This window comes from Epinephelus fuscoguttatus, linkage group LG15 (genome assembly GCF_011397635.1).
Source record: "Epinephelus fuscoguttatus linkage group LG15, E.fuscoguttatus.final_Chr_v1".
Taxonomy (NCBI): domain Eukaryota; kingdom Metazoa; phylum Chordata; class Actinopteri; order Perciformes; family Serranidae; genus Epinephelus; species Epinephelus fuscoguttatus.
In genome coordinates, this window is record NC_064766.1 from 17,677,551 (window position 1) to 17,700,085 (window position 22,535).

The 22,535-nt window shown below is 43.0% G+C and overlaps 1 protein-coding gene across 8 annotated transcripts in view; it reads right to left on the minus strand.

The window, feature by feature from the left end:
- The window catches only part of LOC125902848 (receptor-type tyrosine-protein phosphatase F), a 188,698-nt gene that overhangs the window by 55,376 nt on the left and 110,787 nt on the right, over positions 1 to 22,535 (minus strand). For 5 of the 8 annotated variants that reach the window (XM_049599481.1, XM_049599485.1, XM_049599482.1 and 2 more), the window contains exons 7-12: positions 14,577 to 14,846; positions 13,141 to 13,722; positions 12,641 to 12,774; positions 11,871 to 12,015; positions 6,815 to 7,120; positions 5,109 to 5,302 (exon numbers count right to left, since the gene is read on the minus strand). In XM_049599481.1, the coding sequence (XP_049455438.1) occupies positions 5,109 to 5,302; positions 6,815 to 7,120; positions 11,871 to 12,015; positions 12,641 to 12,774; positions 13,141 to 13,722; positions 14,577 to 14,846 (1,631 nt within the window). The remainder of the gene's footprint in view (positions 1 to 5,108; positions 5,303 to 6,814; positions 7,121 to 11,870; positions 12,016 to 12,640; positions 12,775 to 13,140; positions 13,723 to 14,576; positions 14,847 to 22,535) is intronic. The other 3 variants (XM_049599488.1, XM_049599487.1, XM_049599486.1) reach the window with 1 other exon arrangement.

A 22,535-nucleotide genomic window follows, 5' to 3' on the forward strand; every position in this document is an offset into this window, starting at 1 on the left:
AGAAATCTCCAAATGTCAGACGTTTTAGATACCAAATCACAGCATGGAATTTTCTGTGTCAATTCACAAGGTCTTGGTGTTTTAATTTGGTATTTGAGAGGGATTTTTGACCATTTTTTATTGATTCTCAAGAGGTAAAATAATTCTTAAATTTAGCACCACATCTGTGTAACGAATGGTACTAACACAAAAATTGTTGCAAGAACTTCTGAGACGTAATTGAGCAAGAGAATGGCCATCATATACTTTCACCATAATGTTCTACGCCCCTATACACTCTAAACCTTTAAAAAAGTTAAATCAAATTAATCTTTCAGATGATGTAGACCACTTTTTTGTGACACATTCTGCTGACCTGCTGTCTCTCTCTAAAGATCCACTGTCCCCCCTCCCAAAAAAAAGACAAAACTACATCTATGTGGGTCTCAGAGGGTTAATGCGAGACAACATTAAGAGTCCTCACTGCAATATCAAAACATTGTCAGATCAGAGTGTCAGACCTTTGTCATTATTACCATGCTTGTACAATTTTGCAGCTGTGGTAAAAATTACAAAGCTGCCTTTAAATGTCATGATATATATATAGTTTTTAAAATAATTGAGTAATGTTGTTAATGTCAACAAAGTAGAATCCCTTAAAATGCTAAATTAGCTTAATTTTTCCATGGAATATTGGTTACCTTAATTTGTAAGTTGACTTTTCTGCAGCTGAAAGGTTTAAAAAGAAGAGGACCCTCGGAGGCCCTAAACAACAAGCTACAGCAGGCAACTAGGGCTGCAACTAAAATGTATTTTAATTTTTGATTAATCTTCCTATTATTTGCACGTAAGTAAAAATTCTCTGTGTAAGATACCAGAGCCTGAGGTGACGTATTCAAATGGTTTGCCAAAAACTGCATGAAGCATGAAGTCAGGATATGTTACTTTAAAAAAAAAAAAGAGAGACTAAAATGATTATTTGATGATCAAAATAATTGCAAATTAATTTTCTGTTTATTGCTTAATTGAATAACTAATCGTTGCAGCTTCACAGGCAACTGCATCAATATATCAGAATTTTTCATGTACAAATAAGCTTGTGAGTGATTATGCCTGTGCTTTGATTAATGCAGACCACCATTTCAGGCCTGGGATTGCAATATCCGTAAGCAGAAATTTGATTTTTTTTCATCAAAGTGATCAGCCCTGAAGGCAGAGTAATATCTCAAAATCTGAGCAAATAAAACCCAATTTATTGTTTTTAACTACCATCTAGATAACATCAGAGGTAATTGAGATGTATTTTCTAATTTAGGTGTACTAGCCCTTTAAGAAGAAGACCATGAATTTTATACACCAGACACATGCCTTCTTAGACAAAATCCTGCAGTGTCGCCTGACTGCTTGCCCATCTTCTGTTCATGCCACTCCAGACTTTAACAAAGGGAGTGAGCCTCACACACTACTGATATATTGTGCAATGGAGAGACGTGTTCATCATCCCCCATTGGCTGTTGGCATATGAAAAGACAAAAGACCAAGTTCTCCGCCCTCCTCCCTGTGGATGGGTGTTCATCAACAACCCGCTAACTGAAGCATAAGCAAGGCCTCTTTATGGTCCCAGTTGCAACTGGTCGAGACGTTTCCATCAAAAACTGCTGCCTCATGCTCCCCTGACATAGCGGGGCACTAAAGAGTGCCATTTAAGAACAGCTGCTACTTAACTCCATGAATAACAGTTTGCGACGTGCCTAATTGCTTAATTTGTTTACCGTTGACTACACTCAGTATGTCAATAGAGCAGCGAACACATTAAGGTTCGCAAGAGTTCCTATCTCATCTTGGGCTTAATCCCTTTCTATCGCAACTGCTTTTGCTTTCTGCTTAAATCCATGGGAGAATTATAAATTATCCCCCATTTATATTTCGAATGCCAACGCAAGCTGAAAACACATCATTGCTGATAAGCGTCGTTTGTGGAAACGGAGCGGTATAATTTGCAGGCGGGTGAATGCAAATGTGATGACATGGGCTGAGATGTGTGGCTATAAAAATGGGAACGAGGGGGGAACGACTGATGTGGAAGAGAAGGAGCTGTCATGATTGATGGAGTGAAACAAGCTGAGGTGCTTCTTTTCTCTTTTTTTTCCGATTCACATTCAACTCCAATCTGAGGCAGTGAAGGCCGCAGACGCAGTGAAGCATTGCCACTCGCTTGCTCCCACACACAATCTCACACACAAACACACACACACACACACACACCACAAAAACGCATGAGTGGTCAAACAAAATGAACCTGGAAAAGTAGTGCTGAATAAAGGCAAACTTGTGCAGAAAGGAAGACTTGTGCAGAAAATGTATAGAAGCACAGACAGTGGCTAATGGCTTCAAAGTCTATCAAGCTATTTTTTTGACAACTTTTATAGATGGCTTTACGAAACATACGAGCCTAGAGGTTGCTGTGAGTGCACAGAGATGGAGCAGGCTACGTGGTGTGGAGTTGCCCACTCAGGTTCAGGCCACTTTACCAACAGATGCATGGTTGGAAAGGGGTCGATAACATCACACTGTTAACATGGCCTCTGGTTTAAATTTAGCAGGGAAATGAGGGCGCTGTGTGGGCTCCTGCTTGAAAAGAAAAGAGGCGCTTAAACCACCCCCGCACAGGCAAGCTCTCCTAGCTCTCCTCCCAGCGTTTCAGCTAACCCTGAGAGAGGGTGAAGAGGAGCGAAGGAACCAGAAACAGAGAGACAAAGACAAGGGGAGAGGTTATAGCAATTCTGACAGAATCTGCAATCCAATCAGTCTGCTAAGATTTGTGATTGAAGCCTAAGGTGAGGTGCTATGGTGTGAGGGTTTTTTTTCTGCTCCTGGCAGGCTCACTGTGCATTCAATGCAGGTGAAAGGGTGGTTATGGAACCGATTTCACAACACATTAGGCAAATTCTTGAGAGAAACACTATAGGATGTGCCAAGATAGAACAAAATTGTTTTTTCCTGTTATTCATCATCAATTACAGGTGTGCGTTTGTGGGATTTGCATGAGTCTAGGATGAGTCATGAACTCTTCTCAGCCAGCTGGAACGCCTACTGCAAGGTTGATCTCACAGTGAGCATGTCTGCTCATGTTATCTCTGTTGTTTTTTTCCACTTGTTGTTGGGGTGCGTGAATGGAAGATGTGTAAGAAAAGGAGGGATTGTTCTAAAACCAGTTGGGCGAACACGGACAAGGGAGCGTCGGCTGACTGTGTGGTCTTTAATGACGTCTGGGCAGGTCCTTGCAGGTTGGCTACTCGGCGCCATCTCATAGAAAACAATCTGTTGAGATGACTCAATCAAGGGTAACCAACCTGCACGCAAGCCTGTGGTAATTACTCAATGGGCTTCTCAGGCAGGAAGGGTGCAAAAGGAGGACACGAGGGAAAGGGAAGGGAGTTGGAGGGAAGGAGAAGAAAAAAAACATACTGTAGGAGGAGGGAGGAGAAATTCAGGTTTCTGCCAGGATGGGGACGGTGAGTTTCAGAGGTGTCCTGGACAGCGAACTGGAACATGAGAGCTATCCTGAGCGCCAAATTGCAGTGAGTCTTAGTATTTATTGTGTGAACCTGGCACAAATGAGACATGGCGGGGAGTATTGTTTTCACAACAAGTAGGGTCATGTTCAGTTCAGTTTTCATAAAGCAGAACAAAGTCACGCTAAACCTGTCCAAAACACTTCCAGGAAGACAAGCAGCCACCATGTTTTTGTTTCTTTCAGACCAAATGATGCTGTCCTGGCTGTCAGGCACCTTTAGTACACAGTCAGATAACAATGAACTGTGAGCAGCAGCTGCCAGAAAATACTGCAGTAAAACAAAGGTGTTAGACTGTGTTTGGGAGTTGAGGCTAGACCATTTTGCCAGGTGTAGAGACGCGGGTGATGTAAGCAAGAGCCTCACTCACACAGTAATTCTCAGCTCTATCCGGCCAAAATTCCCTTAATGTTAATTTCATGCTACATAGTCCCATGTGAGATGGGCCACTTGAGTAGCTTCACAACCACACAAAAAAAATACTCATTATGTATTTATCACTGAATGCCCGGTTACACAACTGGGATCCACAAGCTTCTACTTAGCGTCACTTGGGATGTAGCACATCTGACACGTCATTCGAAGGTGACATTGACAGTGCTTCGTCTCCGTGATGATAAGACTTAAGACAGCGGGGTGTTTGCCAAAGCAAATGAGGGTTAATAGCTCTACTCAAGGGCACAGCAGTGTGCACTCTCTGGGAACTGAACCAGCAACCTGTTGGTCTCCCTAAATGCCTCTGCAAAGCATTTATCGGCAAACACTGCTCAGAGACACATGCAAGGCTGTTCAGATTTTTTTTTTTTTTTTTTTGCGGTGTCCCTGCGGCCAGGGAGCGCTTACTTGTTCAAATTAGATGTTTTTGTGTGAGGCCATCGGGGGTGCGAGTGAATGCGTGTTCGCGCAAATGTTACTCCCGGCAAACAATCAGAAGGAGGCTCTTAAGCTGGTCTCCCCTCTCCCAAAGAGAGGGAAAAAGTGAGAGTGGGGTTTTTGGTTTTAAGATATTCATGAATCTCTGAATCCCTCTTAAGGATTACAATCTCTCATCCATCTCATGGTGTCACATAGCTTTGGGCGATTCGGAGCAGCCTGCATTAATGTGTAAAGGGCGGCGTCAGGAAAATAACTCTAATTTATAAACATGGTAACAAGGCAGTGCATATGTATTGCTGCTAAAACCCGCAAAGAGAGGTGCATTGATTCCACTAAGCCCCATCCTGATGTAACACATATAAAATATTTAATAGCTATTACTGTAGAATTAGAATGGATCTTGTTACGGCTGCTAATCCAAAGCTGTGGGAGCAGGGTACCAATTTAGAGTCAAATGTCACATGTGAAGAAAGATGAGAAAAAAGGGAGGGCTGCAGCCGATAGAATGAAAATCCCATGTGTGTCACATGTTGTGGGGAAGAAGTGTGAACTCAGAGAATGGAAGGGTATATGGGAGCAGTGGAGAATGAAAAGATTGGAAAATTAACATAAAGCTGTTACAGACAGTGAAAGAAAAGACAGAGGAAGACTGGACAAGAGTAAGAGATCATCCAGTACCTGTGCCTCTGGCAAAGCAACGTCCATGATGTTAGGCTGGCCTCGAGGTTCGCCGTTCTCAAGCCGAGAAAAGATGACTTGGTAGCCTCGGATTTGGCCGTGCTGCTTCCCCTGCAGGGGCGGCTTCCAGGTTACCCGGATTGCTGTCGAGTTTATGGCCTCAACCTCCAGCTTCCTGGGGGGTGCTCCTGGCACTGGTGAGCAGAAAAAAAAGGGGGAAGGAGAGAGGGAAGGAAGGCAGAGTGTAAGATAGAAAGAAGGCGACAGTGAGATAGAGAGGGAGAGAACAGGGGCCATCCCAGGGTTTTTAAAGGAGGTGGCACAGGGAGGGGGGTGGGGGTGGGGGGGGCGACGAACCCATCGGGGGGTGGGGCCCATGGGAAATCAGAAAATTCATTGAAAATTGGCTTATAAAACATTGGGTGTGATTTTCAGGCCCGGTGCTCTGATACAGGTGGTATCACATGAAAAGTGATGCTGTACAAGAGCCTGAAAATCATTTTGTTCTACTAAATAAAAAACATCACATGAGCATCAATTACTCTTTTAACTTGCTTTATTTGCAGTACAGACATAGCAGAGCAGTGCATGAGTATATATGTGTGCGCACGCATGTGTGTTTGTGTAGGTTAATGTGTATGTGTATGTGTAGTCATATATGTGTGTACGTGTACATATATGTGTACGTGTATGTGTACGTGTACATGTACATATAGGTATAGGTATATGTGTGTGTGTACATGTAAGATTGTGTGTGTGTGTGTGTGTGTGTGTGTGTGTGTGTGTGTGTGTGTGTGTGCGTGTGTTCTCTGGCAGCAGATTAGGCAGAAATTGAAAGCACTCTGATCCAGTGGTATTGGGCATTTCCAGACTGGCTGTAATCTAGCCCAGTGGTGTTAGGGGGAAGAATCATATTTCAGGGTGGGGTGCCACCCTGTGCCACCTATTTGGACACACCCATAGGAGGGAGGAAAGAGACAAAATAGGCTGAGTCGGTGATTTTCCTCGCTTCGCTGTCTTTTGCAACGAGGAGCCAAAAACTATCAAAATAATGACTCCTGAGGTTTTTTTTAATAGTCTTGGGTGCTCTGTAGAAGGAAGCGATATTAGATTCGGCCATGAATCAAAATCATCTCTACTTTAGACCTTCTATGTCTAGCGTGTCCCCAAAACACCCTATGCGGGACACCCTGTGGTCTAGCAATGTCTGTAATGCCCTTAATTTCAGGATGAAATTAGCTGTGTTGCGGCAAACTTCAAACACATTAATTATAGACAACTCTCTCTTAGGAGCAGCCGCTCTCTATCACACTGCAAACAAAATGAGGAATGAGTGAGAAAAAGAGGCAAGTGCGATAGAACGAAGAGGGGGAGTTCTGCTCCAATTCTATTCCACAGAACAGAAGAAAGAAAACAAGAAGGCATTTAAACAGTGAAGCAGAGGAAAGTGGTGCAGAGCTGAAGCCCGGGGGTGATGAGCCTTAACCTGCCAAAGATGTAAAGTGTTAAAGCTATAGGAAGGAAGCTCCAGAGAGGGGAAAAGAGAGAAGGTGACTCCCCTCTGCTACCACTATCGCCTCATTAACTCAAAATTGATCAACAGGACTTAGAGAAATGTGCAGTAGAAGTTGAAGAGAGTGGAGGGAACAGTGACAGGCAGCCCCAAGCAAAAGAGCACTCTGCTTTAAGGGGAAATGTCAACCTACCATCCTCTTTGGTTCTCATCCTCACTGGGGCACTCTCAGGGCCCGGGCCCACATCAGTGTGTGCCCTCACCCACACCTGATACTCAGTCCATTTCTCCAGGCCTTCCAGCACATAGCTGGTGGCGTCTGCGCCGATGCCCGTCACCTCATGCCGCTCCGTGTCCTCTCCAGCCAGGGCCTGGTAGCTGACTGTGTAGAGCACAATGGCACCGTGGCGGCTAGCGGCGGGCGGTGCCACCCAACTCACCTTGAGGCTGGTGGAGCTCAGGCTGACCAGATGTACATCCTGAGGGGGGGCGGATGGGGCTGCAAGGGGAGGGGAGCACAACCACATGGACGGGGGCACGGATCAAGCAAACAAAAAAAAAACTAAAACACAAGCAAACATAAGGCAAAACGCTGGAAGCTTTCTGTATGGCCGTTAATGTGAAAATTTAAATGTAATATTCAAAATGTCAATGTTTTATTTATGAGTCTCCCCACCCACAGTATGTATATAAAATTAAGCTACATATGAAACTGTATAATTCTCCTGCTCATCTGACACTTTTCTCTGTTGAGCAGATTTTTGTTTTTTCTATTGCACTGGATATGCATTTTTAAATAAAAGCCTAAATAGAGCCGGGTATGACACATTAAGCTTGGAAAATGAAAACTGGAAAGTGGCATTAGTCTTTTCAGTGAAAAGTAATGTTTATGTATGATCCTAATGTTTATGTCTATGTATTGCCCATATACGGAGACAAAGCTGGGTTTTAATGTAATATGGTACATGCAAAAAGTGGACAAAGCTGTGTCTAAGTAATTATTTTTTTCAGATATTGATTCTATCTTAAGTGCATAATATCAAGGTCCATGTTTTGTATATGTCCTTCCTTGCAATGAAAGTCTGTTTTGAGTCACTTTCTGTGCTGGTAAGATTCACTATTCATTTGCACTCATACTGTAGGTGATACATTTATTACACTCCACTTTAGAATATCACATTTTCACTTTCTATACTGAATACAAAAAGCTTCCATACTAAACAGGATGCTGCCTCCAGACTGAGAGATTGGCTGCGAAAACACATTACCAGGCTACTGCTGAAGCTGTGTTTGGCACCGCACTTATGCGAGAGGCCATGAAACTACAGGGTAGGCTGAACCGAATGTAAAATGTGCCAAAATTTTACAAGGCTATGTTTTTATAAAGACGTAATTTGTCCCTAACTGCCCTCTGCCGCTGTCTCTCGCAGTATGCAGAGGGAGCAATAAACTGGCCGTGGATGTGCCAGCGTGTGAACAAGTGCTTGACAGTGTTGACTGGTGTTCACACATTGATGCAGAAGCTCTGGGCTTCACAACGGTGTTTGTCAGACCCTGCTCAGTGCTGCAGTTGAGGTACACTGGGCTGTCTCTGAAGTCATACATGAAGCAACCATTTTATAATCAATAACAGTCATGAAGGTTCCAGCTATTGTCAACATCTGGTTTGTAGACACCGCAGTGGAAAACAATACTGTTATGATTATCAGATGGGACAAAATTCCTAAATGTTTAAGATTTACTACAACAACATGCTGCTCTGTCATTAACACTTCGGATTAGTATGACTGTAATTGAACCAGCAATGTTGTATGGTTTTGGTCCTAAAACTACGACAGGGCATCAGCGTGATTTTCTTAATTAATGTCTATCGAAATGCCAGATTCAATTATAGTCTGTCCACCTCACCCTGCAATGTTTGATAATTACAAACTCTGGCATGTCCCAGTGTGTGCAGAAACACAAAACGCAGCAGTAGCAGTAGTAGCATAACGTGTCTATATAGAGTTGGTCTGGAATAATAAGATTACTGCAATGAATAAGACTGTTTACAGCAGCCACAGTATAAAATACATTTAAACTCCCAAGTCCAGAGGTAAAAAACAGAAAACCAATAAACTATTTTAAAACAGGGGGAAAAAAATACAGAAAACAAACACAATAGCATTCATATATTTCATGCATCTAACTCAATCACAAACTTATTGAACTCTACCAGAAAAAGACCTCTTCAAAAGAGAATGAAATGAACCAAGTAAAAGAAAATTCAAACAAAGGTGTTCTCACAAAGCATGCCTATGAAATTCCTTTTTTAATAATCAGAGCAATGAACAGTTAGCTCAAATATGAATCAAATAAACTAATGCCAGAACATGAAATTCCACCTTTCCAAAAAAACACTGGAGCTTAACAGAAAAGAACTGAGTCTATGCAGGTGGTCCCTTATCCACGAGAGTGGACAGGAAACTACAAAGACCTGACGACACCATGTGTGTTACAAAAAGGTGACAGACAGAATCAAAAATAATGTTTTATGATTTGCAGAATAGATTGTGATATTGAGGTCCTGATGAAAAATCTGATAGATCAAAGTCAAGTCTGGATCAGGGGAGGACAGCACCACGGGAAATACACAGACCTCAGAGGCAAAACTGAGACAAAAGACAAAGAGATGGCCTAAAATAGAGATAAAATTATTGAATAAGAAGATAAAATACTTCTATCAACCTCTCCCAGAATATAATACAAATAATAACCTGTTCTACTGCTGTCTTTAGTCTGGCTTTGTTTAAAATCTGATTATGAATTGCACCTTGACCTAATGAGTTTCACTTATCTTAACCGCTTTTACTTAAATAATTTTCTGTTCCCTTTAAGGCAACAACTTTTACAGACTGTCAACTACTTGGCTGAGTAGCAGAGTTGTAGTGTTTCATCATATACAAACAGCAAAAAGGTGAATACAGCTCAGTTATGTTCATTGCTCTGAATCTTAAAAAAATGATACTAACCATTTAAATGCAGCACTAGAAAATGTCACACTTCCCCACTGCCTGTTTGCCTCAGAACCATCCCAAGGCTGCTGCTTATTTCATGCACACCATCCGCATGAAATCCAAATTCTGCTCTCCAAATTCTGTGTCCTTGTGACTCCTGCTGTTAGGCAGCCCAAGGACAGAGAGTCATCCCCACTCGCGATCTCAAGTGACAGTTACATAACTCGATGGTTGTCAGAGGTGTTACCTTTTCAGTGATTTTGTCTGGCCTAATGGGTAAAGATTTCAAAAAGAGATATCAGTACCTTTTGCCTGGTCTATTGTATTCTTTTCTATTCTAAGGTAGCAGCCACAGTGATTACGTTTACATATACACAAATATTCTGAATTTAATACGGGTCATGTCAGTATATTCCGTTTGGATATTCTGAATTAGCCCTTTAGCTGAATGTAACATTTTCAGATTAAGACATTAGGGATATGCTGGTATTATTCAGATTTTGGGAGCATTCTTTCGCAATGTGTACACACATTCTGACTAAGCATCTCGACTGGGGTTATCGCAGTTGGCGACTCACAGCCTCTTTCCTATTACCATGGATGCGTTGTAAACAACCAACATTTTGCAAGGCTGGAGAAGAGATACTCCACCCTAAACCCCCCCCCCCCCCCCACATTTCTGGGCTGAAGGAGAAACACACCTACTTTTAAATGATTAGAAAGACTTGGCTTTAAACAGGTTTTTTTGCTCAAAGATTGCAAAGGCAAGATTTCCAAGAAGGTGGTTGAACAAATGAAAGATGGAGGCTGTGTTTACACAAGCCAACATGTCCGCCACCAAAGCTTTGAAAAAATCCTTTTTTGATTCAGAAAGAAGCAAAACGGCACAAGTGACTGACGGCGTTCCAATTTTCTATAGTTCAATGTTATAAACTACATGTTTGGACACGTTAACCAGCATATGCACAGCTGCATGTAAACAGGAATAGTTGTGGAATATTCATTTTTATTAGCCATGTAAAGACTAAGGTCAAAATTAGGAATATTTTGTGCATGTACTACTGACTGGACGGAAATTTCAATGTGGAGCATTACTGTTTATCTGATGTTATTTGGAATTTCCTTGAAGCATTTAAAAGTCATCTACTTTAAATGTACCAATATAATTTCAGTATTCAAAAACCTTCTACAGACTACAAGATTAGGGTTTGAAGTTGCGATTGTTAAGTAATGTACTAAAAGGACAGGCATTTGCAAAAATAAAGCAGCTAAAATCAGATCCTTCCTGTTTCTGTTCTTCTGTGTTTTGTCAATCACAGCCTGTTAGTGTTGCAGGGCCCTGCAGTGCAGCATTTTGCAACATATGCCGGTGAAAATTAGAGTGTGTGAATGTGCGCACCGGTGCAAGTGCGCACAAATCAGCTGTTACTAATTAACGTTAATTCCATGAGCAACTTGATGGCAGGCCAAAATTAAACATGTCTGTTTTCAGGTTTATATGCTCTCTGCAAGCTGGTGTTTGTACTTAAAGATGGTCTGTGAGGGAAGAAGCGTCACTCTGTAACACCTCTGAACAACTGCGAGTGAATGAGTAGTTCCAACAGTTTTCTCTTGAGTGGATCATGTCACGTCAGTTTCAGGAGTCGCATTTTTCCAGTTAAACTTTTACTCATAACACAGACACAGTATAACGAAGGTAAATATTAAAAGAAGTTACAATATTCATGTGAAACTTTTGTTTTTAATAAGATGAAGCTCTGTACTGAATTTGTGCAAAGCACACAAACCTCCTGGGTGAGGTGGCACAATTATGGTGCCACCGCAGCAAAAACAACAGCAGTCAGCTGGCAGAGAGTGACATTTTGAGTGCTTGCACTGTAAAAGCACATAGTGATATAAGACGAAAAAACACAGCACAACTCGCAAATGTGGGAACAAGACACATTAAACGTACCTTTGACACTGAACACAGGGCCTGCCCTCACACAGACGGACAGGAGGGTTAGTGTTGGTGACAGAGGGGAGGTGGTGGAAGCGTGAGGCTGGCCGGGTTGGCTGCACTGTCAGCATTTTATGTTGTGCTCAAATTGACTTGACATTCAAGTTGCCAACGCTGTCTGATATAAGCTCTGGGAAAATGCCCTGCCTAAACTTAAACCTGCTTCAGCCGGCTGTGGGTGACTGTTGCTCTACAAAATCACTGGTTAGTGGACAACAAGGAGAAGAGACAAGAGAGGAAAATTGTGGACTTACTGGACTGGGCGGTGCGAGCCTCGATGGGCTGAGTGTAGACACCCAAACCCATCTCAGAGCGGGCTGCCAGCGAGAAACGGTACAACGTGTCAGGTTTGAGACCGTCCACAGCGTAGGAGCCAGCTGGGTTGAAGGACACATGTATCTGAAAGGGTTTCATATAAGACAGAAAGATGCCACTGGATTAAGACAGCCACACACCTCTTTCATGAGCTGAGCTATAGGGGTAGTACTTGTTGTATTGTTTTGACATGGAGAAATTAATCCCCCAGTGAAATCCTAAAGCCTGGACTGCTGTCTCTCCTTCCTACATGAATACAAAGTAGAGAATGCAGCCAAATGTGAGAGCAGCTTGTTCCAAAAACAAATCGCCCTCTAGTTTACAACTAGTGCAATGGTCCAGCACAGTTGAACGAAGGGTCACAGCTCTGAGAGACAGAACATAACAACTTTGCTGTCTGTTACTACAGTAAATCTTTCTCATCAGCTGGGGAGCTGACTGCATCACTACAATAACACTGCTGAAGCCGAGGCTTCCCATTCAGAGAAATTGCATCATAAAGAGCAAGATTCATTCTTCTGCAATCTCACAGCAGAATAAGAGTAAAGTGTAAATGAGAAAAGTGTAAATGTGATAGATAGACAGATAGACAGATAGATAGATAGATAGATAGATAGATAGATAGATAGATAGATAGATAGATGGAGATGGTATGTAGCAGAGGAAACTAGGTCATACATTAGTTATAACTTCACGTTGTTATTCTAACCTTGTTCTCTGAACCGTCCTCCCAGTACTGCAGCTCATACTTAGTGATGGGGTCCTGTACGGGCCACAGCCATGTTAGCATGATGCGGCTGTCTAGCTCGGCTTCAGCCTCAAAGCTGGACGGCTGGGCAGGGACTGGGCACAGAGGGGCGAGGGGACAGAGGTTGAAGAATTAAAAAGAACAAAAAGAGCACATTGCTGAAGCTAAATGTTCTCCACTGTGTCAGCAGCAATAACCACCTCCGCAAAACTGACTGTATGAGAAGGCATTTGCATGGCAGAGACAAAACGATACAAAAATAGCCTTGAGGGCTCTTTCACACACGCTGTAGGTGCATATAATACACAATATTGGCAAAATAAAATACTTCAGCTATGCCTATGCTAAGCTGTTACCTTGTCTGACACTATGCTGTGGGTAAGAATAATTAGAGGCACTTGAAAGTGTACATGCACACATCATTTAACACACAGAGCCACACACAGTAGCTTGCTGCTCACCTCCCTGCTGGGTTTTGACTTGCAGGATGTCAGAAGGTGGCCCGTCACCTACAGAGGTGAAGCCCAGCACCCTGAGGCTGTAGGTGATATCAGGAGTCAGGCCTGAGATGGTAGTCAGACTGCTGTCATCTGTGTTGTGTTTCTGCCAGGCGCTGAGCGGAGCCGTCAGGTCGGAGCTGTAGTAGACCCGGTAGCCCCTGATTTGCCCATTGGGTTCCTCTGGTGGTTCCCACTGTACAAGCATCGTGCTGGCACTCAGCATGCGCGCTTGCACGTGCAGGGGTGGCGAGGAGGGGGCCTGTTCACCAGTGCGTGTTTCCACGGGGTCGCTGGGTGGCCCACGGCCAATGTTGTTGACAGCCATGACACGAAACTCATACTCAGAGTAGGGGCTGAGTCCACCAATGCTGTATCGGGTTGTTGCCACACCTTCCACTTCCTGGAAGCCGTTGTCTGAGGACTTGGCTCTGTACTGGATCATGTAGTAGGAGACGGGTTCAGGGTTTCCAGAGTCCCAGGTAAGAGTTACACTGGTGGCTGTGGTCTCGGTCACAATGAGAGAGGTGGGGGGCTTTGGCAAGGCTGAGGAGAGAGAAGGAGGTATTAGATTTGATGTCAAGAATGGACTTTTAGGACTTGTGGGTAATTTGTGAGAAATTGGATGTCTGACACATTTGAAACCATGATTCTCAAAATGTAGGCACCATACAGCAAAAACCAGCTCTTGTGGAGAAAAGGCATGACTGGTCATGTAATTCTCCATTCTGTAACTAATAGCACTGAAATGATTGTTTCATAAGCTAATCCTTATAGTGCTGTCAGCAGCCATTATTCCCAAATGAATAGAAAAGCAAGACTGAAATCCAAATTTTGTGTTTTATAAGCGGGCTGGTCATTACGGACAATACAAGAAAATTGCAGGAGTTGTTCCTCTTTTGAGTGTGCAACAAATACAAAACAAAACAGAGGGTCTTCATTACAGCATCCTCGTAGAAGGGGGTCTGTACTGCTGTGGTCCGTCTAAATGACTGTGTATCGATCAGCTGAGTAGAGAGTGGGATCAATACAGACAACAACTGATAAAAGAGGCTGCGATGGGTAGACAACAAACACAGGTGGGTGGAGCCGCATTCACACAAACACTATGATACCAGAAAAAAGGACTCAACAAACATGAAGAAAGGATCACATACCGGCCCTGACCACGGCACTCATTGACAAAGAGTGTGCAAACAGCCTTTAATTTTAACCTCTCAGTATCAACAAAAACCACAGGCCGCCGCACAACAGCAGTGATGATTATGTGCAAGAAGTTTCAGAGGCCTTTTGTATCATAACATTTCATTATCAGATCTGTGGGTGACACAGCGAAGTTCGCATCATCACAACAACCTCCCACACAGATAGATGGAGCAAGTCTGAACAACAGTCCTCACCTTTGACAGTGACCTGAGCGGTGGCTTCAATCATGCCCAGAGAGGAGATGGCCACGCAGGTGTAGTTGGCTGACTCACGAATGTTGGTGACCTCTAGCACGTTGCGTCCCATTGGCATCTCTTCCTCCTTGGTCAGCTCCACCGTGCCCATTGTCCACTTGACATAGGGCATTGGCGAGCCCACTGCCACGCATGTCAGGTTGACGCTGCCACCTGGCATCACCTCTTGGTTGGTGGGTGGAATGGAGAATCTGGGTGGGACTCTTCGCACTAAGGGGGTGAAAAGAGGCAGAAGAAGGTAGTGAATAGGTAGGATGTGTCAGGTGGATATGATAACTTTTACGGGATTTCATGAATGGTCATACCCCACATGACATCATAAGGCTAAAAGCTAACTCAGAAAAGCTAACCAAATGGAGGGCTGATCGCTTTTGTCCTAATGTGCAGGCAAGCACAATGGGAACAATAGGACTGTCACAAAATGGCTCTGGAAATTCACAAGAAAACTTTGAGGGGGTGTTTTATCCTCTTGCCTACAAAAGGGGATATAATCAAAAAATAGCCCAGTTTTGCTGGAGACTCTGTCTGGCCCTCTTTTGTCAGTGTGTCAAATGGTAGCGAGAGTTGCATCATTGAGGGACCCTGTGGAGATGGCATTGTTTGATTTCTCCTCCCGCTCCCTCTCTCTGGCTCCTTCTGCTCAGCCTGTCTTTCTCCCTCTCTCTCTCTCCCTCTCTTTGTGCAGTACTGATATGCAGATAGGCTGACATTAAAAAGGGTTCCCATGGAGACAAGAAGGGCCCGTTGACGTCGCCAGGGACAAGGCAAACACCGATGCAGAGGCTCCATGCAATACTGAAAAGCTGGCCCAGAATAAACAGGCAGCCAGCATTTACATATGACTTGTTTTCTGTCTAAATAAAGATACACAAGAAATGCCTGCCATATTTACACACTTTAGATCTTTTCCTGGTAACTTTTGGCAACCGTAACAAACTTATCCACTTGACATGGCAAAGAAAATCCAACTTGACAGTGCTATGTGAGCATCCATCAGTGTCAGACCTGATAAATTTATGATATGCTGAACCTTTCCATAGTCAGCGCTCAATGTAGGAAGGAGGAGCTCTGACTTTTTTAACCTTGGTTATGGAGAGAGTGAAGCCAAGCCAAACATTTAGCTCCCCTGCGAGGACCCATTATTGCTACAGTATCCCACTACTGCTGGTCGTATGTATTCAAAACACAACGGCATGAAACTATCCCTGCAGAATTTATACTGCTTGTTTTCCCTAATGCACTACAACATCTCTGTGTCTCACTGGAAAAAAAAGCCCTTGACTGTAATTGCTCTTTTGCACCGGTCTCCATGAAAATGGATTTTCAAATGTGAGTCTCCCTCCACCTTCCCTTTCCCCCCCACCCTTCACCCCTCCCTCCCCGATCTAATTTGAACCAGAACGTTGTTATAGCCATGCTTGTTATTCCCCTCATTATGTGGCGAAATGGAAAAAACACAAAAGCACCTTTTGAGATTCCAGTCAGGAGAAGGCTGCTTCTCTGGACCGCACCATAATAAGGGGGACCTGGTTCACACTCATCTGAATTTTCCCAAAATAATTGAGGTTCTGCATATAGACCTGCTGCTGTGTGTGTATGTTTTTTTTTTTTTTTAATCAATACCATCACGTGGACTTAAACTACTTGGCTCAATGTCTCATAAAAGTATTAATATCGCAAGTCTGAGCCACAAAGAATCAAAACTTTGCAGTTTGCTTTATAAGAACTAACCTTTTCAGAGGGTGTGTGGCAAACAAAAAAATCAATTTAATGACGGGAATAGTTAAGAGGTCAGCAAAGGTTTAGGACGAAGTAATGATGACGGTTTAATGATGTAAAAGTTGCAAAATGACTCAATGAACAAGTGGGGACAAATCTAGTGAGTCACTGGATTATACAGGAAGGTTTCATGCAGGGAAATGGTGACACATATTAACAGTCTAGAAAGATTAACATCAGTCATGACATCTGCTTTCTGAGGTTCACAGGCATACGGCTGATTTTTAAATTAAAACACTTGACAGGCAGAGTAGTGCCTGGGAACAGGACAGGGACGACATTCTCAAGCAAAGCATGCACGGGAGCTGAGGAAAGATATGGGATGGGATCACAAGCCTGAGTACGCTGGGAGACCAAGATAAAGGAGGAACTTGGTCCGATTTTCTCATATAAATGACTGAACATCTGATTTCCAGTATGACTAATGCACAACAGACTTTCCTCTGAGTATTTCCAGAAAAAAAAAGAAAAGCGTTAGTATTCCACTTATGTTGGTGGCCACCTGTGTCTTCTCACACAACTGTAACATTCTCCAAGAGCTGCTATTTTTCACAACATATGCTTATGAAAAAGCGAAACCTGAGAGGAGCGGCCCTAATGTAAGACCATTAAGCTCAAAGTGTCTGTTATTCTTTCATGATTCCATAGACTAAACAGTGCTAAGAGCAGTCAGTCAATGGGCCCTGTGTATATTGAACACTTAATGTTGTGAATAATTCATGCAGTGCGGTTAAGTTTGGAGAGGTGCTGTGGAACAAAATGACTAGAGGGCAGGTAATTGTTATCGATTCCCCCGAAGCCTCTCTCCTGTTGAGAGCGGCGTTGAGAGACGGGCTCCGGGACTCTATCAAAACCACAAAATAAGCCCTGTCTCCACTCTGCAAGCCTGCTTGCTGGATACCTATAAATTTAACTGCCTTGACAAAGTGCCCAAGGATAGCAGAACCTGTCCAGTCAATCAATATCTGAGCAAACTGGCACAGAGTCAGCGGGCTCCCAGGCTTCCTGGCAGCAGCGCTGGGCTATGGCTGCTGCCATGATGGCTGATCATCCCCCCTGTCAGCACGCTGCCAGCTCATTCTTAAATATTCTATAGGTCAGCTCTTTGAGCAGCAGTGTATTGCAGATGGTACAAGTGAAGAGATAATTTACAAAACATTAGCTGTCTCTTAGACAATGTCAGTGTCATCATCCATTAATTCTGAGGTAGAGATTCGGTCTGTAAATGTGTCGATCACAGATCAAATCTCCCGATATAAAGTACGTCCTTTAAGTTTTTAATAGTGCTGACTCAGGTGCTTTGAAGCTTCAATCATGGTCGTGGTAATCAACGTCCAAATCAGTATTCGAATGGTTCGTCAACACGATGGTATTTAAAAATTAGCGATCGTTTTGTGACTCCAACTCGCTTTCATCCAATTTCAGTCATCAGCAGTCATGCACCACTGACACGGGGCAGTTTAACCACATATGATACGCTAGCAAAATGTAATAAAAGTCAGGTGGAGCAGTTTCAAAGTGTGCCAGATATGATAAAGGAAACTGGCATATATCACAAATTTACAACAAGCTTGGCAAATCACTTCAAAACAGCAAAGTATGTTGTTTTTTTAATGTATTATGGCCAAGATTACTGCGCCTGCATGCTAACAAAGTGGCTATTTGTTAAATTATTTCAGGTAAATCAACTGAAAACTCATGTTTAAAAAAAGTCCCATTTATGTACCCATTATATGTAACCCTCGACCCCCAGCCCCAGTTTTTAATGATTAGATGTTACACTGTAAATTAAGTGAAAGTAGAAGCATTTTTTTCAAAACTCTTGAAACACAACAAATTATGTGAGGTTCCATTGTGCAGAGCATATTGTGCTCAGACAGCTTTCCCTGTGAAAGGGACAAATTGCTGGGACTCGCTACCTGATCACTTGAAATTTGCTGCAAATTTCACCACTTTAAAGAGAGCTACCAAATCCTGGGTAATTCATCCTCAGCAAACCTGTACTCGTGTAGTTTTTAAATGTAATATTAAATGTGTGTTTTAGTCTGCCGCGCTGTATTAGGTTTACCTTCTTTTTACCTCACTGTTCTAATCTTAGTTTCATAAAAACCCCTCTAGGGACGGGTGTTGCAAACAAACATCTGCTGAAAACAGTGTGATACTTGCATCAGAAACCTGTTCTCAGTTTGTCTATGTACATTGTAACTGCCCCTATCAAATAAACCATAAATAAATAAATAAATAATTTAAAAATATGTATTTCCTGTGGGGCCACCTGCTGCAACATCACATGACGACGGGGTGGATGTCTGTCTTCTTGTTAGGGTAACATGTGCCTATCACATCCTTCAGTCTCTGCGTAGAGAATGCCCATGGCGGTAAAACAGACATAATCCCCTGAGAACAGCTTTGTCAGTTCTGATACCCATGTCCCTCAGTGGGAGAGCAGGGGTGTTGCTGCCTAAATACCTGACAAATCCGGTTGCCACCTGAATACCGGAGTAATCCATCACACACCTCTGATGGGCCTTCACAGGCAGATGGAAAGTCTGAGGGTGAAAGGAGCTATAGTTTTTGTTGGATGTGGTTGACATTGGCAATATGGGTGTGGTTGAGAAGAATGCACAGCTACATAGCACGACAGAAACCTAGTAATCACTTAAGCAAACTTCACGGGGACTCCTTGTGTGTCTTGGCAAGGCTCATCGAAACACAGTTTGGGGGAGTGGCGTTGGAAGGCATGCACGAACTATTCAGGGATTCATGCGAGTAGACAAAACAACACATCTACACTATCAGGGATTAGGGACAGCTACTGGTAATGTTTTTGTTTTTCAGGGAGGGGAGATCAGTGTCTTCATCAGAGGATCTGGAGAGGATGGTTGACCTCACCTAAAATCTGCATCAAATTGAAGGAAGGGGATTAAAAGTGAAAATGACCAACCTTCACGCTGATCTGTTTGCGGATGAAGGGATTTGATGGAGGTGAGCAATGGGATGAAAAGACACAAAGTGGAGAGGAAGACAACACAGTGAAACAGAACAGTGTTTCTGTAGACAGTGGAGGTTAGTGACATGGCACAGATAGGCAGAGTAATGCATACATACAGTACCAGGGAGGGGAAAACTCACTTAAATAAATAATTTAGTGTTGTTCTTCGATATATTTAATTGCCATCTTTATCATTTTGGCACTGCAGTTAACACATTACATTGTCAGTATCTATAATATCAAATAAAACACAAATGACACTTTTTAAGAACAAATTGAGAATTTGTGACTTTTGTTTGACATCACACTTGCTGTAACATACTTGTGCAGTTAAATCTATTTGATTTTTTATCATTATGGATTGACTGAAAGGGCATTTCTCATATCAGGAGCACTTATTGATGTAAAGGTTCTACATGTACTCCTGTAATTCATCTTTTTCTTCATTAAACTGAAATGAATTGGTCATTTTGTAAGTTTCCCTCCCTGACACTCAGGCACACACACACACACACACACACACACACACACACACACACATAACAGCATGAAGATATTTTGGTAAGAGAAAAGCCCGACTGCAGCACTTTATCCTCTGTGACATATTGACATGTCACATGGATATATGAAGGAGTGCCAGCAGACAGGAGCTGACATCCCTCCTCCGTTGCGGGATAAGCACTTGACAAATGAGCGCTCATGCAAAATCACAGGACGCTTGTGATTCTGCCCACGTTTATGGAGTCCTCCTTTAGAGGAGGGTCACCAAAAGTGGCCCACAGCAAAAAAACAAGGTGCGCACACACCTGCACACCTACAAACACGCGCACACTCTTAATGGATGTGAAGTGGAGGGACATAAATAGATGCGCAGACAGGAAGGCAAAAACAATCCATGAGCAGACCCTTCCCCCTCCCACACAGAAATATGAGGACATCATTCTCTGGTGGCTCTCAAATGTCAAGACAAGGGTGGTGATGGCGGCGCTGACAGTATGTTTGTGTACCTGCAGACAGGAATTAGATCAGGTAGCTATGGTGAGTGGAAGAAAACAGAAACACATTCGCAGACAAAACGCCAACCCATAACAAGCCATTTAATGGAAGCCTGACAAGGGTGTATGTGTGTGTGTGTGTATGTGGGCGGGTGTTAGTAGGCAGTTGATAGAGAATATTACCACAATTCATTCTCCCATGGTAATATTTCCATATGTCACCTTCAAGTAGTGCTAACTTTATTGACACTACAAGGCGACAAATTACTGTTCTACCCAGGGAGGATGGAATTCTGAAAAGGCACTGGATTTAATCAAGTGATAGATTCTTACAATTAACTCAAAAGTAAAAAAAAACTGGATACAGTTAATCTCAGCAGTGAATTGCAATATTTTTTACATCACAATGCATTAAGAATTGCAACGTTACTGTATTTATTTGTTCAGCCAAAGCATCTTTTTAATTTTGTGCTGGAAGTTTGGAATCAAGTTTTTACAGCCTGCTGCTACACATCAGCACTGTAAAAATTTAACAGTTGCCAAATGACATGTTTGCTTCCAATGCTTGTTCTGTTTACAAGTTTGAAAGCAGATGTTGTAAACCCCTAAATCTCTCCTCTGGTGTCACAGAATAAAAAAAACAAACAAACAAAAAAAAAACATATAACAGGAAAAGGAGAGAGGCATGTCAAAGGCCACTTGTCTTGAGTCCCTTATGTTTTAAACCCAATCAGGCAGCCCTGTGATAGCACAGCCCCGGGTCTTGTCTCCTCATTCTTGCAGCAGTAACAAAGACGGAGTGAAAACATGGCTAGAGCCTTTGTTCTTCATTCCAGACAAGCACACTTTTAAAAGGTTACGGTTGGTTTGATTTCTATCTCTCCACTGGTGTGGTGAGGCTGGCGGAAAAGTTGGTGTCGGGGCCAGCGGGTTGACAGCTACCTGGGTGGTGTTACAGACGAGCTGGATCTTGGGCCCCTGCTGGCGCCACGCCACACAACTACTGTAATTACCTCTGAGGGGGGAAAAAAAGCTGCGTTTGCACCTGTGACAGACATGCCCTGATTAATAGACGAGACTTATATCCCTTCCTCGCCTTTGCTGTTTGGCTGACTACCTCCCCCTGTCAAGATTTAAGATCTAAACCTTCTGGAGCCCACAGTGTTTAATCTGTAAATTTGATGCCGCTGTGGTCCTTGAGGATGATTTTACCTCTGATTCCTCTGATCCAGGAGGAGGTACTGTCTGTTGGAAAAACATTTTTCTTGGATATGTTCCTATGAGAAAAACATCTCATCTCAGAGAAAGAAATGTTTGTTGAAAAAAATAGTACTCTTAATTCAGTTTAACATTTCCTAAGCTGTGTTTTTTGTCTGGGTTCTGCTACAAGAGAAACATTTTACTCATTTTATTTTGATGGATTGAAAGAGACAATGGCATCACTCATCCATAAAATAGCCTCTGTGATACACTATATGCTTTTAACAAAATTATGAAGTGATAGCTGAGTGTGTCTCTTTCTTACCCTGACACTTTCACTCCCTTCTCCACCCACACTAACAACTGGAGCAGCTATTCTGTTTCATGTACATCAGACATGGTGGTGTTATCTGCAGGGGCTGACCTAGACTACTCTCTCTCCCATACCAGCTTTTTCCAGGATGGGTACAATGCTGCCCTTGCCCTGCATTAGTCTGCTCACGGAGACACCACAACAAAAACAAACCCTGAAACTCCAGACCCCTCCATCCCTTCAGGTGCTCTGGCTTGTGCGGGGGGAATAATGGAGTCTTTCGATACAGTCAAAATAAAAAAGAAATGAGGCCTGGCACGGCTTTCAATGCCAGCGGAGGAAACCGTTTCAATGCAGCTGTTTTCACAGAGGCCGCACCTGGTCGAATTCGCAGCCAAACAGGAGGTTGAGGTTAGTTCAGCTCATTGGTATGGGAGGAATGGCAAGGCAAGGATAATAGTTAGAAGACTGGTGGAAGGAGAGAAAAGGAGTGAAATAGTGATATAAACATGGTCAAATGTAGAAATTACACAACAGTCAAGGGCTCTGGTGGTTTCCCACAGGTGTTTTCACTTATTCCAGCTAATTAGAACTTTGCTCAGGTTGAAGGTGGGCAGAGC